The sequence below is a fragment of the Canis aureus genome, chromosome X, assembly GCF_053574225.1.
Source record: "Canis aureus isolate CA01 chromosome X, VMU_Caureus_v.1.0, whole genome shotgun sequence".
NCBI classification, from domain to species: Eukaryota; Metazoa; Chordata; class Mammalia; order Carnivora; family Canidae; genus Canis; species Canis aureus.
The window spans coordinates 123,578,764-123,597,333 of record NC_135649.1 but is presented as its reverse complement, the minus strand read 5'-3'; the positions used below and the strand labels follow the sequence as shown (position 1 = coordinate 123,597,333).

Sequence of the window (18,570 nt, the reverse complement as noted above, 5' to 3'; positions counted from 1 at the left end):
AGGCCACACCCCAGGGGGCTGACCCTCCCCGGGGCCACAGCTGAGGACCCCACCCCACCCTGGACATAGGCCGCACCCCAGGGGCCTGACCCTCCCCAAGGACCTCAGCTGAGGACCCCCCCCACCCGGGACATGAGCCCCACCCCGGGCACGGACCCCGACCCAGGCCCGACCCCTCCCAGGCCCCCCCGCTGCTTCCCGGGGGACCAGGGCGCACACCCACATGGACAGCATCCTGTACGCGTCTTGCTTGTCCACCGGCTTCTCCAGGATCAGCCCCCCGACCGTCTGCAAGAGAACCAAGGAGGGCCACGCGCTGAGCAGGCCGGGTCTCAGCGTCCGCACCTCGGTCTCTGTCCCCAGCACAGACACAGCAAACAGGCGGCCAGAGAAGGCCCCGAGGGCACTCACCACGATGGTGTCCGCTCCGATGACCACGTCGGGGGCCCGGAGGTCCTTCTGCGGGAAATGCAAACGCAGCTTTAGACATGACGCCTGTGTGCGTCTTGTGCAGACACCCTGGTGGCGCGAGGGGTGGGTATGAAGCCAGTCCTACTTGGGAGAGTGGGATCTGGGCTTCCTCGACGTCCCCAGCACGGACCCGAGTGTGAGCCGGGGACCCGGGCATGTGAGGGGCTGCAGCCTGCGGGTGTTCTGTGGTCACGTGATGGGGATGCACCTGCTGGGCAGCACTGCAAACAGCAGTGTCCGCCCCAGGGGCTCCTCCTCCTTCGTGGTGGGGGTGGGGTGGACGGCGCGGGGGGCCGTGGGGGCACCGGTCCCGGCGCCGCCCCAAATCCTCCCCCAGCTATCCAGAATTAAGGACAAAGCCCTCTCCTGACCCGCTCAATGGCAATTAAGGAGAAGGCCGTCTGGGCAATTAAATCAGTCCGCGTGGAAAATTCAGGCTCGGGGCCGAGCTCGCTCGTCTGGGATCACCTCTGTCTGTAGGGAACCTTGAACCCTGGGCGTCCTTAAACATTAACCTTTCTACCGCCGAAAATCAATTAATCAATACTCGAGTATTTATTGCAATAGTTGATGTTATAGCGCGGGGCACACAGCACATGTGGTATGACCGGAGTCGCGGTGGGATGTCGCTGTGGCGCCTGGTGACAGATGGCGCACGGCGATCGGGCACCGTGAACGCCTACGGTGGGACGGCGTCTAGTGACCTGCAGGGACACCCTGCGATGCGAGTTCTGTACCGAAGTGCCGCCGCCACGCTCCTCACGATGGTGCATGAAACGACTTCACGGTGTAAATAGTAACGTTGTGTTCATTACGATGGTGTATGAAGTAACTTTATATCGTAAATAATGTTACATTCATTACGATAAGTGTATTAAATAACTATGTTAAAAATAACGAAGTTACATTCATTACGATGGCGTATTAAGTGACTTTATATCGTAAATAACAGCGTTACATTCATTACGATGGTATATTAAATTATATTATAAATAATGACGTTATATTCATTACGATAGTGTATTAACTACCGTATATTATAAATAGCCTTATATTCATTACAATGGTGTGTTAAATAACCTTATATTGTAAATAAAAATGTTACATTCATCACGATGGTGTATTAAATGACTTTGTATTGCAGATGGTGATCTTATATTCCTTATGATAGTGTATTAAATAACTGTATTAAAAATAATGAAAAATAATAAAAATAAAAAATAAAAAATAAAAATGTTATAGTCACTACGATGGTGTATTAAATAACTTTATATTGTAAATAATAACATTATATTCCTTACGATAGTGTATTAAATAACCTTATATTCTAAATAATGTTACATTCATTACGATGGTGTATTAAATAACTTTATATTGTAGATAATGATGTTATATTTCTTAGGATAGTGTATTAAATAACTATATTAAAAATAATGTCATAGTCATTACGATGGTGTATTAAATGACTTTATATTGCATATAATAGTGTTATATTCATTACGATACTGTGTTAAATAACTATATTAAAAATGTTATATTCATTACGATACTGTATTACATAACCTTATACTGTAAATAATGATGTTATATTCATTACGATGGTGTATTAAATGACTATATTGTAAATAATGATGTTATATTCCTTAGGATAGTGTATTAAATAACTATATTAAACATAATAACGTATTCATTACGACGGTGCATTGCATGACTTTATCCTGTGACCGACAGCGTTACATCGCGTCCCAGGTAACTCACGTCCTAGCTGATGCTCTATCCCTTATGATGGAGCGTTAAGTAACCCAGACGGTGAACGCCGTCCTCCCTGGCAGGACCGGGTACTGCGAAGGCTACCTGCGAGCAGGTCAGCGCCGACCCCGGCCCCGTCGGGAGGCTGCGGCTGCCACACCGAGACCCCAATGCCACCCGGGGCCTTGGATCCTAACTAGGCCCCGTCACTCCTTTGTGCTCAGTGGTCCTGTTGGGTTCCTCGAGCGCGCGCTGCAGGGGATCAGGCCCACACACTGGGACCCGAGACCCCAGGACAGTGAGGCCAGCCCAGCGCTCGGCCCCGAGCCCACCGCCCTCCCAGCCCCGGCCGCTCACCTGGTACATCCTGGCGGCCACCTCCAGGGCCTTCTGCTTGGCCGTTTCCATGGCGTAGGCGTAGGGCGCGGGGAAGGAGGCTTTATCCAGCGTCTCTTTGAACCTCGAAGGAACCACCTCAAACCTGAGACCCTGGAACACGAGAACACGGGGTGTCAGGCGCCGCGGGGAGAGCCCACAGACCCTGAGCAGCGAGCGCCCCCCCTGCGGTCCACGAGGCCCTCCCTGCGCGCCGGCTCCTGCCTGGCCTGTCCTCCTGGCACAGGGACCCGTGGGTGCTGCCCAGCGGCCCGGGGGGAGCGGGCTGGCTGGGGCCCAGCGGACCTGGAGGGAAGCCACTGCCGTCCATGCAGCGGCCACGCACAGGCCAGCCGGCCGGCCTGCTTGGGCCGGGGTCTGAGGCTCTGAGCGGTCAAAGGGCTCGCGGAGTGTCCCCGAGGCCGGCACATCAGCCCCGGGGCGGGACAAGCAGCTGGAAACTGACCACCCGCACAAAATGCCACGGACACTGCTTGACCGCGGTCCCCAAACACGTGTGGACAGGCAAGGCCGTCCCCGTGGGGGGGCCAGTCACACAGTGACACCACAGGACGGACCCAGCTCAGGCACAGACATGGCCTTGGCCGGGCAGTCCCTCGGCCAGGAGGTCACTAGGCCACTGGGCCTGGCCTGAAGTCTCCAGTCCTAGGCCACGCAGACCACACACACCCCAAGCACCCTGTCACTGGGACCTGGAATCCCTACGCCGTTGCTCCAACGAAGACCCCAGACTGCAGACCCCTGCCCCCTGGTCACACAGACCCCTAGCCCCGGCACTGGCCTGCACTCCTGGTCGCTAGGTCCCCTGGGCAGTATCCCCGCAGGTCAGTGTGCCCCTGGTTACTAGGTCTCCGGCCTCAGACCCCCAGGTCTCCAGGCCCCGGAGTCACAGGACTCCGAGCACTAGTCTCAGGCCTCCAGGTCCCCAGGTGCCCAGCCTCAGGTCCTCCCGGCCCCGGACCCCCAGGTCTACAGACCTCCACGTCCCCAGGCCACTGGGTCACCTGGACCCCCAGCAGTAGCCCGGCAAGTCAGTAGGCCCCAGGCCCCTAGGTCACCGGGTGCCTGAGCACTAGTGCCATGGGTCAGTAGGCCTCAGGCCCCCAGGTCCCCAGGTGCGTGGCCTCAAGTCCTCCCAGCCTCAGACCCCCAGGTCTGCAGGCCCCCGAGTCACCTGGACCCCAGCACTAACCCCGCGGATGGGAAGGCGCCAGGCCCCCAGGTCCCCAGGTGCCCGGTCTCAGGTCCTCCCGGCCGAGGCCCCCAGGTCACTAAGCCCGGCCCCAGGCCCCGGGTCCCCGGCCGCCCCTCCCCGCCCCAGCCCCGGCGCAGGCCGCTCACCGCCTGGCTGAGGATCTCCCGGCGGCGGGGGGACGCGCTGGCCAGCACCACGCGCTTGTGCAGCAGCTTCCCGATCACCGGGCTCAGCGCCATGGCGCCCGCACCCCGACCCCGACCCCGACCCCGACCCCGCGCCGGCCCCGGTCAGGACCGCAGCTCACGCTCCGACCACGGTCCTCCGCGCCGCGCGCTCCGCGGGCACTGGGGCCCCGCCCCCGCCCCGCCCCGCCCCCGCCCCTCCCCACCCCGATAGGCGGGAGCCACGCCCCCCGCCCGCCCCGCCCCGAGGCCCCGCCCCCGTCCCCCCGCCCCCAGGAGGCCCGCAGCCCGCCCCTGCCTCCCGGCCCTACTGAGGCTGCGCGTCCTCTCCGCGCCGCGCCCCAGAGCCCGCGGCGCCGCGGGGACGGTGGGGGTCCTTGTGGGCGGCCTCGGGAGCACCCGTCCGGGGGGCCTGGTGGGCCGTGCGGGGGCGAGCGTGGAGACTGGGGGACCCGGGAAGACGTGGGGGGGGCGGAGACGGGAGGGGGGTCCCCGGGAGGAGGCGGGGGAGCGGAGACGGGGGTCCCCAGGAAGACGTGGGGGGGGCGGAGACGGGGGTCCCCGGGAGGAGGTGGGGGGGCGGAGGTGGGGCTCCCCTGGGAGGTCCCCGGGAAGACGTGGGGGGCGGAGACGGGGGTCCCCGGGAGGAGGCGGGGGGGGGCAGAGACTGGAGGTCCCCGGGGAAGACGTGGGGGGCGGAGACGGGGGTCCCGGGGAAGACGTGGGGGGGGCAGAGACTGGGGGTCCCCGGGAAGACGTGGGGGCCGGAAACGGGGGTCCCCGGGAAGACGTGGGCGGGGCGGAGACGGGGGTCCCCGGGAGGAGGCGGGGGGGCGGATACGGGTCCCCGGGAAGACGTGGGGGGGGCGGAGACGGGGGTCCCCCGGAGGAGTCGGGGGGAGCGGAGACGGAGTACTCAGGAGGGCGTTGGGGGGGCGGAGACGGGGGGGGGGCGGGGGAGGGTCCCTGGGAGGAGGTGGGACGAGCGGAGATGTGGGGGTCGCCTGGGAGGGTCCCGGGAAGGGGTGGGGAGCGGAGACAGGGGTCCCCGGGAAGACGTGTGGGGAGTGGAGATGGAGGTCGCTGGGCTGTGCAGGGAGCGGAGATCGGGGGTCCCAGGGAGGGGGTGCAGAGAGCAGAGATGGGGCTCCCCTGGGAGTTCCCCGGGAGGAGGTGGGGGGAGCGCAGACGGGAGGGGGGTCCCCGGGAGGAGGCGGGGGAGCGGAGACGGGGGTCCCCGGGAAGACGTGGTGGGGCGGAGACGGGGGTCCCCGGGAGGAGGTGGGAGGGCGGAGGTGGGGCTCCCCTGGGAGGTGCCCGGGAGGAGGCGGGGGGAGCGGAGACGGCGGGGGGGCTCTCAGGGAGGAGGGAGGAGGTAGGGGGAGCGGAGATGGCGGTGGTGGCGGGCGGGGCGTCGGGGCAGGGGTTCCCCCGGGAGGCGGAAGAGTGTGGCCGCGAACCCTGCGGCACGGAGACGGGTGAGCAGGTAGGCAGGGCGGTAGACGGACACGATCTCCCCTGCTGAGGCTAAGGGGGGACCTGCGCGCCACCACTACTGACATTTGGGGTCCATGGCTCATTTTTGTGGGGGCGTCCTGGGCACACCGGGGCATGGGGCGCCTGCGCGGCTTCCGCCACTAGATGGTGCTGCCTTCTCTTCAAGCTGTGACCATGGAATGGTCTGCGGTGCTCCGGGTTCCCTGGGGACAGAGGCGGCCTCGGTGGAGGACCCTGACCGGAGATAGACATGGTTGATCGATGATTGGCTGATTGATATGATGGATGACGCATGGATGGTGGATGGAGAGATGGTGGGTGGGTGGGTGGGTGGGGAGGTAGGACGGTGCCTACGCACAGAAGGTGCATGGATAGAGCGGATGGGTGCCTGGATGGATACGCGGTGGCCGGACGGATGGACACGGATGTGACGGGGACACAGACAAGCGTCTGTCCTGCCAGGCTTCTCCGCCCCGGGCACTGCCGGCATCAGGGGCTGCATGACCGTGTGAGGCGGGGCGTCCCGGGCATGGCCGACTGCTGAGCACTGTCCCCGTGTCCGCCCGCCAGATGACACCAGCGCCCCGCGCCGTTGTGACCACCGGCGTGCCCCGGCGACTATGCACACGTGCCCACCACGCCACACTGCACACCTGTATGTGCGTGTCCGTGTGCAGGTGTCCGTGTATATGCGGCGCAGGCGCGTTTGGACACGACCACTGATGACGCGTTTGGCTGCCGTTGTTACGTCTCTGCTTCGTCCCCTTCAGTGTTCTGTGCGGACCCATGTCCCGTGAGGCAGTGGATGGGGGCTCAGAGCAGGCCGAGGCGCCCAGAGCCCGTGTGGGGTACAGAGGGGGACGCAGAGTGAGCAGGGGTGCGGGGGGCCGGGGTGGGGGTCGTGGGCCGGGGAAGCAGCTCCCAGAGCCTGGGGACCCTCCGCACGGATCGCAGGGGCCCCCGTCCCGTCCCGGGGGCTGTCCCCACAGAGGGCCGGAGAACCAGAGCAGCGGCCGCAAATATCCCGCATCTTTCAGAAGTCGGAGCGGGCCAGGCCAAGCTTTCCCTGGCCCCGTCGTTTCTGTGCGCGGGCCCACGTCTCATTTAGGGCCGGGCTGCTGTGCGGTGCTTTTAGGCTCGCGGGGAGGCTGCCCACGTAGCACAGCGTGTCCCCGCACACCCGTCCCGCCCTCCCCTGTCCTGCTGACAACATCGTCGCATCACCTGGTGCATCGGGGGCAGGTGAGGACCAACAAGGGCGCGTCCCCAGATGCAGGAAGGGGCCCCGGCAGGTGTGGGATCGGGCTCCGGGGACAGGTGCCAGCAAGGTTCAAGCCCAGGGTGGTCCGCTCCCCAGCTCTGGGACCCCGGAGGAGTCCCTCCACCGCTTTGTGCCTCAGTTTACTCCTCTGCAAAGTGGACCCAACAGCTGCCCCATCGTAGGAGCTCATGCATGTGACAGACCGGGGGATGACCGGGTGTGGGGTTGATGCTCTGCTTGCTGCCCGTTGTGTGGGGTTGACCCGGGAGTCCCCGAAACCAGCCGAGCCATCACACAGCGTGTCCCCGTCCCAAGCCCTCACCCTGTACCTTCACTTGCATTTACTCCCTCCCTGGAGGTACCTTCACGGCGTTGAAAGGCAACCTCAGCGACATTTACTGAGGCACACAGAGGTCCAAAGAGGTCAGCCACCCCCCCCCCCAAAAAAAAAGCAGCCAAGGTCAACCGTGGAAACTTTTTAGCAAGTCAGCCTGAGCCCGGTTACGTTGTAGGTGGCCGGATAACTGCGGCATTCTCACGTCTTGCTAAGTGTGGGAGGCATTTTCTGGGCTGTGGTTTCCAGAAAGAGCGCACCATTGAGGGTAGAAAGACGTTCCGGCACCTTGTGATAGACACCGGGTTCTAGACGTTCCGATCCTTCAGCGTCATCGTCAACACCAAGGGTGTATGACCCCGCTGACGTCGCCAGGGCAGGAAGGACACGGGTGCGGAAGCAGAGATCGCGCGTGTGCTTGCCCGAGGCTGGCCGTCGGGGTGGGGAGCACACGGGCGTCGGGCGTCTCTTTGGGGCGATGGGAATACCCCAGAGCTGCCTTGTGGTGTTTCCGGGACAGCTCTGCGAGCGGACCACAGGCCGGTGAACCGTGCGGTGGCTCGAGCCGGGGGCCGCGGTGCTCGGGGACCCAGGGACACACAGACGGACACGTTGTGCGTGACCGCGCGTGTATAGCAGGTGTCACCTGTGTAGGGACAGCAAGCGGATGCTGGGCGGCGGGCCTGGGGTTGTCACAGCCTCCGTGCCGCAGGATGAAGAGTTCTGGACGCGGATGTTGGGGACGGTGGCACAGCGCCACGGATGTGTTTGCGACCAGTGACCCGACGCCATCACAGGGTTAACACGGTGGATCTTGTGTCTCTGTATTTTATCACAATATACAAAGAAATACTCGGAAGGAAAAGATAAGAGAAAAAAAGGACAGATACGCTGGGAATGTTTGCTTCTTCCGTGTTCAGCGCTCTGGAGAGGTGACTCTGGGCAGAAATCAATGGTTTTGTGTGACGTTTACCGGAACGCCTCTTTTTTTTTTTAGTGTAGATATTTTCAAACAGGCTCATAGGAAGGAGAATTATCGAATGGAAGCCCACATTCCCTTCACCCATCATCAGTGCTCAATGTTCTGCCATTTTTCTTCCAGTCCCCCAAATGTGTTTGCAAGCTCACGTACATGGATGTGTGTGTGCAAGTGGGAGTGCGTGCATGGATGGATGCCCACACGTGTGCATGCGTGGATAGGGTACCTTGTGTGCATGTGTGTGTGCATGTGTGTATGCATGGATGGATACGTGCATGCATGCATGTATATGGGTGCACACGGGTATGTGTACATGTATGTGTGCGTACATATAAGAGTGTGCATGTGTGTATAGGGTACATTGTGTGTACCCGTGTGTGCATGTGTGTGTGTGCATGGATGGATATCTGCGTGCATGTGTGTATATGGGTGCACGTGGGTATGTGTGTGCATGTATGTGTGTGTGCATATAAGAGTGTGTGCATGGATGGATGCCACATGTGTGCATGCATGGATAGGGTACCTTGTGTGCGTGTGTGTGTGCATCTATGTGTGCGTGCATGAATGGATGCATGCATGTATATGGGTGCACACGGGTATGTGTGTGCATGGATGGATGCCCACACGTGTGCATGCGTCGTTAGGGTACATTGTGTGCATGTGTGTGTGCATGCATGTGTGTGTGCATGGATGGATATGTGCATGCATGCATGTATATGGGTGCACACGGGTATGTGTCTGTGCATGTATGTGTGCGTGCATATAAGAGTGTGTGCAAAAAAAAAATAAATAAAAAATAAAAAAATAAAAAAATAAAAAGAGTGTGTGCATGTGTGTATAGGGTACATTGTGTGTACCCGTGTGTGCATGTGTGTGTGCATGGATGGATATCTGCATGCATGCGTGTATATGGGTGCACATGGGTATGTGTGTGTGCATATAAGAGTATGTGCATGGAGGGATGCCCACATGTGTGTGTGTGGATAGGGTACATTGTGTGCACGCATGTGTGTGCATGTATGTGTGCATGCATGGATGGATACCGCGTGCATGTGTGTATATGGGTGCATGATGTGCATGCATGTATAGGGTACATTGTGTGCATGGGTGTGTGTGCACGGATGGATGAGTGCATGCCTGTATATGGGTGCATGCAGGTACGTGGATGCCCACACGTATGCATGCACGTACATGGGTATATCGTGCATATGTGTGTGTCCATGGGTGGATGCCCACACGCATGCATGAATGTGTGTATGCGTGCATGAGCACATGAATGGATGGACACCTGCATTCACGCATGTGTGTACATGGGTACATGCATGTGCACATGCGTAGGAGTGCATGGAGGATGGATGCCCACACATGTGCGTGTGTATATGGGTGAATTGTGTGCATGTACATGCAGACACGTGTGTGCGTGGATGGATGCCCGCATAATGCACGAACGTGGGTCCATGCGTGTGCACGCATGTGTCTGCTCTGGTATTTTAAGCCAAGCATCAAACGTCATATCATGAGACACATGGACATTTACACACGTATCTCTTACAAAAAAGGATTTCTTTCTTGTTAAAGCGCCACCGTCCCAGGCAACAAACCCTCGATGGCATCGCGCGCCCTCCGCGGGCTGTGTTGCCCCGACGCAGGCCGCGTGCTTCCCAGCACCCCGACTCGGAGAAGAGCCTTGAGGTTGGAGGCCCCAGGGTCTGGCCGAGGGCAGTGTGCGCTCCAAAGCGACGTGGGCACCGTCGTTGGACAGCAGGGGGCTCCGAGGTCAGAACGGGGAACGTGCTCACCTCCCGAAAGGGGAGAAAATGGGGTGGCGCCCGGGTGTTAGGTGTCGGGCGCCTCTGCCTCTCCTGCAGCAGGAGCCCAATCCGGGCATCACATCTTTCCAGAAAGCCCCCAAGCCGTGCGTACCCCCAACACGTCATACTTTTATTTGATACTTAACAGGCAGACAGGTGGAGTTTCTGGGGTGCACACGCACATACGCACACACACGAGGCACACGCGGTCGGCGTGTCCAGCCAGCAGCAAGGCCCGTCCTGGCATTTCGGGCTCCAGCACAGACTCCGTGGCATGAAGCCGCGACCTCTGCAGCTGGGAAGAGGCCCCGTCCCCCAGCTAATGCGGCCGCTGCCCGCTTACAGGACGGTGACCCCGGGGCCAGTCCCCTCTGTCCCCCCGACGGCTTCGGGGCCCTGACATCCTGCGGCGGCGGACGATGTTATGTAGACGGGCTTCCTCCCGTTCACGCCGTGAGCTGCTCCGTGCGGCTGCTTTGAGGTTCTCACAGCTTCTACGCAGCGGACAGGCCAGGCCCACGCCCAGAGCGCAGGTGGGGGCGTCCTGCTGGCTCAGGACGTCCGACCCTGGATGCTGCTGCCTCAAAGATGCTTTCTAGGGTTTAAGACAGCCGGGGGACGTGCTTACTTGGTCGCAGAATCCAGGTCGCTAAGGCCAGGCTTCTTGGAGTCACCTGGGCCTCCCCCCACCCCCCAAGCCCCCCCAGGTAAATGCCTCTGCAAGTAAGTCTCAAGGGGTCTCTCCGAAGGGTCCTTATGGTGGCCTCGGACTCTGTGCTCACAGCTGGGCATTCAGGACCAAGTGGCTTGGATGCCATCCCCGGCGGGGACCTTCCGGGTGCAAGGCGGTGGGTGATGACCATGGTGACAGTGTCGACGGGCCCCCAAAGCCGAGTCTCAGGCCCCAGGGGCACGCGCAGCCCGGGCTCGCCCACTTTCAACCTGCAGGGGCGCAGGGCAGGGGTGGGAACGTGGGTCTCGTCCCAGGGCCACACTCTCCTCCCGCCGGAGCCGTGCGTGCGTCTCTGGTTACTCCCCGGAGCAGGTGCCCTATGAAGGGCGGCGTGTGCATGGCGTTGGACTCCACGCGGGGACGTCACCGTGTGCAGAAGGGCATCGAGGGCACGGGGCATCTCCGGTGCCACCGCGCCGGGGACCCTCCTGGAGGCTCTGTGCCCCGCATTCACCCCGCGAGTTACGAAGGCCAACCCCGGAGGCCACGGCTTCTCTCATCTTCCGGAGAGCCCTGCACACCACATCCCGTCCCAGCTCTGGAGACTGGACATCTCAGGTCCAGGGGGGCCAGAGCGCTGAGGTCCATGGGCTCCGGGGAGGGTCCCTCCCGCCTCTTCCAGCGTCTGGGGCCCCAGGCGTCCCCGGGGTTGGTGGCCGCGTCCCTTCCGTCTCCGCCTCCGCCCTCACGGGGCTCCTCCTCTGCGTCTGCAGCTCCTCTCCTGTCTCTTCCTGTCGTTGGATTTAGGGCCACCCCGATGCAGGAGATCACGTTCTGAGCTCCTGGACGGACACGGGTTTGGGGTCACTACTTGGTCCCGGAGAGCCTTGGGCACTCATACGTGTAGGGTCGGTGGTCTGGCCAGGTGCCCGGGTCCCAGAGGGCTCCTTGGGCGAGGCGAGGTGCACGAGGTCAGCCCACACCCTGGGAGGACTCGCACGTGGCTCAGCGGCTGTCACCCGGGGGGAGGAGGAGGCTGAGAACCGTTCGGAGGGCGCCTCGGGGCCTGGAGATGTCCGGGACCCCAGTGGTGGCAGCAGCCGGCCATCGTCGTTCATGGAACTCGTCGTCAGCAGCCTGTGCTCCAGCCGGAGGCCCTCCACCCGCGCCTCCTGCGTGGTTGCCCGCCGTGTACGGACGTGGGGAGTTGTGACATTTTGGGGAACGTGAGCCTGGAGGAACCAGAGTCACCAACCCGTTTGGAAGCCCTTGTGGTTGCTCCTGGCTGGCGGGGGGGCCCTTTGCCATAGCAGCGCGGGGAGGGGGTGCTGGTGAGCTCCGGGAGCACAGAGGTCAACAGGGGCACGTCTACCCGTGTCTGGGGTCATGCACACTGACCGAGGCTGCTCTGCACACGCGGTCCAGGCTGTCCAGGGTCTCCAGCAGCAGGAGCACAGAGCAAGGCCGGCGGACGCTGGGGACCCCGGGGACCCGGATGGGCCGGCTGAGTGCGTGGTCAGGGTGGGTGCTGGGCGTCAGGGAGCCGGCACCGTGCGTCCTGCACCGCTGCAGCGCCGTCCGTCCCCGCGCGCCCCGTCCCCCAGCGGCGGCCTGTGTGCACCTGCAGCCCCGGGGGGGCGGCGCGGGGCTCAGAACACGCTCTCCTGCCTCCTGAGGGCCGGCCGGCCCGGAGCCTCCAGCCCGTCGCCGTGGCCGCTGGACATGGAGCGCGCCGACAGCGTCCGCGGCGAGAACAGGCTGTCGCGCCCCGCGTCCCGGCAGGTGGCCGGCAGCGGCCCGTAGCCCAGGTAGCGCCGCAGACGCAGCTGGAACTCGCGGGAGGCGAAGTAATACACGAAGGGGTCCAGGCAGTTGTTGACGCAGCTGAGGCACAGCGTGAGCTTGTACACGTGGTAGTAGCTGCGGCCCAGGAAGAGCCGGCTCACCATGTGCACCAGCAGCACGAAGTTGTTGGGCGCGAAGCAGGTGACGAAGGCCAGCAGCACCACGAAGGCCAGGCTGACGGCGCGGCGGCGCTGGCCGCGGCCCTGCGGGTCGGAGGCGCGCAGCAGCGTCAGGATAGTGGCCGTGTAGCAGGCCACGGTGACCACGAAGGGGATGAAGAAGAGCACGATGAAGAGCGTGAAGAGGAAGATGGCCCACATGGCCACGCTGGGCAGCATGGTGGACTTGAGCACGTCGAAGCAGGTGACGATGCCCAGCTCCTCCACGGCGTAGGTGAGGTCGGTGCGCGCCAGCGGGGACAGCGCCACCAGGAGCAGCAGCCACGCGGCGGCGCAGGCGGCCACGGCGTAGCGGCGGCGGCGCCAGGGCGCGGAGGCCAGCGGGTACACGACGCCCAGGAAGCGCTCCACGCTGATGCACGTCATGGTGAGGATGGACGAGTACATGTTGGCGTAGAAGACCACGGTGACCACGTTGCACAGCACCTCGCCGAACACCCAGTGGTTGCCGTTGCGGTGGTAGTAGATCTGGAAGGGCAGCACGCTGGCCAGCATCAGGTCCGTGACGCTCAGGTTGATCATGAACACCACGGACGGGGACTTGGGCCCGATGTGCCGGCACAGCACCCACAGCGAGAACAGGTTGCCCGGGATGCTGACCACCGCCACCAGCGAGTACACCACGGGCAGGGCCACCGCGATGACGGGGTCGCGCAGCATCAGGATGGTGGCGTTGTCCGGCCCCGACACGTTCATGTCCATGGTGGCGCCGGTGCCGCGGGACGCGGGTCTGCAAGGCAAGGGGCGCTTGGGTGAGGGATGCGGGTGGGGCTGCCCCGGGAGCTCCCCGCACTTCGCGGCCACACCAGGGCCCGGGGCAGTGCGGTGCTTCCCCGTGGAAGCCCGGGGGACGTGCGCACACGGCAGCATGCCAAGGGACTGACCCGGTTTCTGGGTGCAAACCCTGGCCGGGTGGGGGGGGCACCCCGGAGCGCGCTGGCTACGACTGCTGCCCTGGATGGCCGCTCAGGGGCACTGTGCCACCGCCTCGACACCCGCCACCTGCCCCGCGGGCACCCTGTGCGGGGCGGCCCTGCTTCCTCCGCCCTTGCGCCTCACGGGATGCAGTGGCTCAGCTCCCCCGCAGCGGGGACTCTGATCTTGGGGGATCATCATCACCGACGGGGTGGGGGGGTTGGAGACCGCGACGGGGCTCTGGGAGGGCACATGCACACTGCACGGTGCTCATAGGTAATGGGGGGGGTGGGGGGGGGCTTTGGAGACCCTGAGGGGGCTCTGAGAAGGGCCCACGCACACCCGCAGGGTGCTCATCACCGCCAGGGTGGGAGGGGCTTTGGAGACCCCAACGGGGCTCTGGGAGGGGCGCACACACACCGCGCAGGGTGCTCATCACCGACTTGCGGGCGGCTTTGGAGACCCCAACGGGGCTCTGGGAGGGGCGCACGCACACCGCGCAGGGTGCTCATCACCGACTGAGGGGGGCTTTGGAGATCCCAACGGGCTCTGGGAGGGGCGCACGCACACCGCGCAGGGTGCTCATCACCGACTGGGGGGGCCTTTGGAGACCCCAACGGGGCTCTGGGAGGGGCGCACGCACACCGTGCAGGGTGCTCATCACCGACTGGGGGGGGGCTTTGGAGACCCCGACGGGCTCTGGGAGGGGCGCACGCACACCCGCAGGGTGCTCATCACCGACTGGGAGGGGCTTTGGAGACCCCAACGGGGCTCTGGAAGGGGCGCACGCACACCGTGCAGGGTGCTCATCACCGACTGGGAGGGGCTTTGGAGACCCCAACGGGGCTCTGGGAGGGGCACACGCACACCGCGCAGGGTGCTCATCACCGACTGGGGGGGGCCTTTGGAGACCCCAATGGGGCTCTGGGAGGGGCGCACGCACACCGCGCAGGGTGCTCATCACCGACTGGGGGGGCCTTTGGAGATCCCAACGGGCTCTGGGAGTGGCGCACGCACACCGCGGGAAGCCCCTCTTCCATCCCAACGGCCCAGCACAGCACCCCGTCCCTCCCTCACGCGAACGTCCACGACCACGGGGAGGGGTGGAGGGAAGAGTGCACACGTGTGTCACCTGATTGCTCCACATCTGAGCTTCAAGGCCACGACGCACACGCACCTGCTCAAGGTACCGCGGCCGTGCACCTGCCCCGACGAGCACACGCTCGCCTCCCGTGTGGCTTCAAATCCCCCAGGTCCCCGCCTCTTGGAGCGCTCACAGCACTACGGAACCTGGACTCGCAGGTACGCAGGTTGGGGCCCTGTCCCCACGGCCACCCGAGCCTCACCTCTGCGTACTGTTCTCGGCCGCCCCCACGAGGCACTCTTCTGCCTGCTGGTGGAGCCCAGGGGCGCAGGGGAGCAAGTGTGCCGGGAGAGGTGGACCCTACCTAGATGGGTGGCCGATGCGCCCACGCGGCCGGGCTACAGCGCGCGCCAATGCAGCTGGTGTGCATGAGGCGGTGGCCGTGCAAGGGTTTCATGGCTGTGGCCCCCCGGAGCACAGGCAGCCGCCTTGAAGGAAAGAGGCGATGCTGTAGCCCGTGGTGGGCCTCGTCTCATCAGGGGAAGGCCCGAGGGCGCAGCCAGGTTTCCCAGAGGAGAAGGTGTTCAACTTCCGGACGCCGGAGCTCTCTCCTGAGGCTCCCGCCCGCCTCCTGCCCGCAGATGTCACGCTCGCGCCGCGCAGCCGTGTGGGCCAGGCCTTGACGGAAGGTTTTCTGTATCTGTATATGCCTCCATACGTGCAGGTCCACACTCACGCACACACGTGTTCTATTGCACATGTTTATACATGTGCACGCACAGACACATGGCCTGTTGTGTGCGCATTGCGTCACATGTATGTGCACGTGCGTATTGTGTGTATATGTACGTGTGCACACATCCAGGTGCATGCATGTACGTACACGCACATTCTCTTGTGTATTTATCCTGTCGCATATGTACGCACGATACACGGACACGCGCATCTTGTTGTGCATTTACCTTCCCGCAGACGCGTGCATGCATATTGTGTCGCATATGTGTGTACGTGTGCACGTCCTGGTACACATTAATCCTATCGCGTACATGCATGTGTACACACACACATCTTAACTGTGTATTCACCGTATGGCATATACATGCACGTATATGGACACACACCCTACTGCATGTTTATCCTGTTGCAAACACAAGTATGCACACACACATGGCGATCCTGCATGCATGCTATTCTTTTATATACACGCATGCGTATTATGCCGTAAATACATGTAGGTACACGCACATCCTCCTGCGTATTTATCCTGTCGCATATGCACGTGTGAATATACACACCCACGTCCTATTGTATATTTGTTGTCACGTGCATATGTATGCATACACGTATATCCTAGTGCATATTTATCCTGTTGCAAATAGGTGTGTACACGCAGCCTACTCTGCACGCATTCGACTGTATTTACATCCATACACACATATGATGTTGTAAATACATGTATGCACACACACGTCCTATTGTGTATTTATCTTATTGCATATGTATGTGCACACGCATTCTATCGCATATGTACCCTCTTTCATGAAGATGTACCTGTAGCCACACGTATGCCCGGTCATATACGCATTCTATTGCATACATGTAGCCTATTACATGCACGTTTGTATACACACACATGCAATCCTCTTGAATATTTGTCCTGTTGCACATAAATGTATATACACACACACATACCCTATTGTGTGTGCATTCATATGTATGTACACATCCAGATGCATGTATTGCGTGCACGTCTTACTGCATCTACATGTATGTATTTCTACACACACATCTACCCTGCCATTTGTATATATACATATGCACACACCCACCTTATTGCATGTATGTGTATTTATATGTGCACACATATATATACCCTATGGTGTGTTCAGATGTGCACACACACATCCTATGGTGTGTTCATATGTGCACACACACATATATCCTATATGTATCCTGCCTATGCAGAAGCTCACAGCACACGCGCGTATATTCTCTTACTTCACATCCTACTTTCCACATCTGTGTCTATATAGGCACAGGCATGTGTCCTCCGGCACGCGTGTCCTATTGCACTTAGACGTGGTATGGCGGCGCTCTGTCCGTACATATGTACGCAGCCTGCAGCTGCAGCAGCCCTGTACGTATAGGCACACGCACAAGCCACCTATGGACGTCAAAGCCATGTGCATCCATCTGCAGCCTTTCGGGTCTGCTTCTCCGGAGAACCCGCGGGGATGCAGCGAGGGTGGCCTGCAAGGGGCCTCGTGGGCGCTGGGAGACAATGACCAGGTGTTCATTATCTTAGTCCTGATTCTCCCGTAGGAGACAGGGGACAGCCCCACGTGCCCCTCACCGGCACCCCCACAGCAGACGGTGGGCGTGGCCACAGCTCTGGCCTCTGACCTCTCTCCCCAGGTCTCTGCAGAGGCCCGTCCCATGAGGACATAGGTGCTGCTCCTGGGGGACGGGGTCTCCCCTGACGGTGCATGTTGCCCCGGGACCCCAGGTGCCGTGCATGCACACCCTGCCCGGGACCTCTGCACCCAGGGCGCCTGCCCCGTGCTGCCGTAGGCCGTCCTGGGTGAAGGTCCCTGGGCCTTCATTTGCATTGAGGTGAGACGTGTCCAGATGCCTCCCCAAGGGCTTCCCTGCCGCGCTCATACAGACACCTTCTCTGCTGAAAACCCTGGTGCGGTGCATCCCGCGGAGCCGCGCCCCCTGCAGCGCCCAGGCAAGCACAGGTGGACACAGACCGAGACCGCTTCTCTGCAGAATTGCAGCAAAATCATTCTGTGCCAGGAGGCACTTTTCTGGGCAGCTCCACGGCACCTTCCACGGCTTACGTGTCTATGTGCATCTTTGCAACAGGGACCCAGCATCATGCTGGGGCCTGGCGTAGACATGGGTGCTCAGTCCCAGGGTCCAGACACAGAGTCCAGCTCCTGGCTCTGCAGCTGGACCCACCCGGGACCTCAGGCACGTCCCTGGCGCCGCACGCCCAGTGCTTCTGGAGCTCTGCAGGGCAGGCACGGAGCTCCCCGCCAGCTGCAGGTGCCGCGGGACGGGGCCTTGAGGTGCAGATGCCCCTGAACATGGGCTGGAGTCTCTGCAGGGGGACCCTGGACACCGAGCTCCCTCTGCCAGCTGATTCAGCTTGACTATCTCGCGGCCTGATAAAGCGCACAGAGAAGTGTGCAAACCTGCACACCCCTGCTCTGGGGGAGCCCGGCAGCAAAGAGACCCCCACCCTGGGGCGCCGGGCTCATGGTGGACACGTGGTGGCGTGGGCCTCAGCACACGGGAGGGTGCCCCAGAGATGGCGCCGGCCTCCCCCGGGGGCCCCGCTGCGCCCTCTGTCGCCGTGATGCCCGCCGGCCTGGGCACTGGCCGCCACGTCCTAGGGCAGTCCCCCCCGGGGGTGTCTGCTTGCGGGCCGCTGGAGAGCCCCAGACACAGCCTTTGGGGCCCATCTATGTGCCCCTCTGCTGCCCCGGGGGGTGGCGTGGCTTCCTGCCGCGGAGGCCTGCCACCTGCCGCCCGCATCTGCACGGACAGGTTCCTCAAACCGGCTTAAAAACGGCCCCGGGTTTCACTTTGACTGTGATGCTTTCTGCTCTGCTCACGGGGTGGCTCCTACTGTCACCCGGTGGCCACCTCCGTCCACGGAGCCGGGGGGGGGGGGACACACACCAATGCCTCGCAGGGTGCAGAGCATGAGCGGGGACGACACTCTGTGCTCTGGGGACATGCAGGTCGCACGCACGTGTGCACCACGGGGATGCGTCCACGGCCGGGTGCCGAGCAAGTGTCCTGGGGCACAGATGGACGTGCACGCAGGAAACCAGCCCCTGGGAACGCCGAGCCTTCCCGCATGGGGCGGGAATTGGGGGTGGGAAACTGTTTCCCTTTCTGCTTCCGGAGGCGAGCGCAGCAAAGAGGGCTGAGCTGATCTATTGTTGTCCCCCCAGGTGGCGGCCCGGGAGGCGCCCATTTGCA

The 18,570-nt window shown here is 62.0% G+C and overlaps 2 protein-coding genes across 3 annotated transcripts in view; both read right to left on the bottom strand.

Moving 5' to 3' along the window:
• The window catches only part of ASMTL (acetylserotonin O-methyltransferase like), a 60,409-nt gene that overhangs the window by 13,766 nt on the left and 28,073 nt on the right, over positions 1 to 18,570 (bottom strand). Inside the window, exons 1-4 of one of the 2 annotated variants that reach the window (XM_077888937.1) lie at positions 3,958 to 4,112; positions 2,578 to 2,709; positions 412 to 459; positions 224 to 288 (exon numbers count right to left, since the gene is read on the bottom strand). In XM_077888937.1, coding sequence (XP_077745063.1) covers positions 224 to 288; positions 412 to 459; positions 2,578 to 2,709; positions 3,958 to 4,050 — 338 coding nt within the window. In that variant the 5' untranslated portion in view covers positions 4,051 to 4,112. Of the gene's footprint in view, positions 1 to 223; positions 289 to 411; positions 460 to 2,577; positions 2,710 to 3,957; positions 4,113 to 18,570 lie in introns of those variants that run through there. The other variant, XM_077888938.1, reaches the window with a different exon arrangement.
• The window catches only part of P2RY8 (P2Y receptor family member 8), a 36,656-nt gene continuing 28,073 nt past the window's right edge, over positions 9,988 to 18,570 (bottom strand). Inside the window, exon 2 of the mRNA XM_077888939.1 lies at positions 9,988 to 13,305. Coding sequence (XP_077745065.1) covers positions 12,201 to 13,277 — 1,077 coding nt within the window. The 5' untranslated portion in view covers positions 13,278 to 13,305 and the 3' untranslated portion in view covers positions 9,988 to 12,200. The remainder of the gene's footprint in view (positions 13,306 to 18,570) is intronic.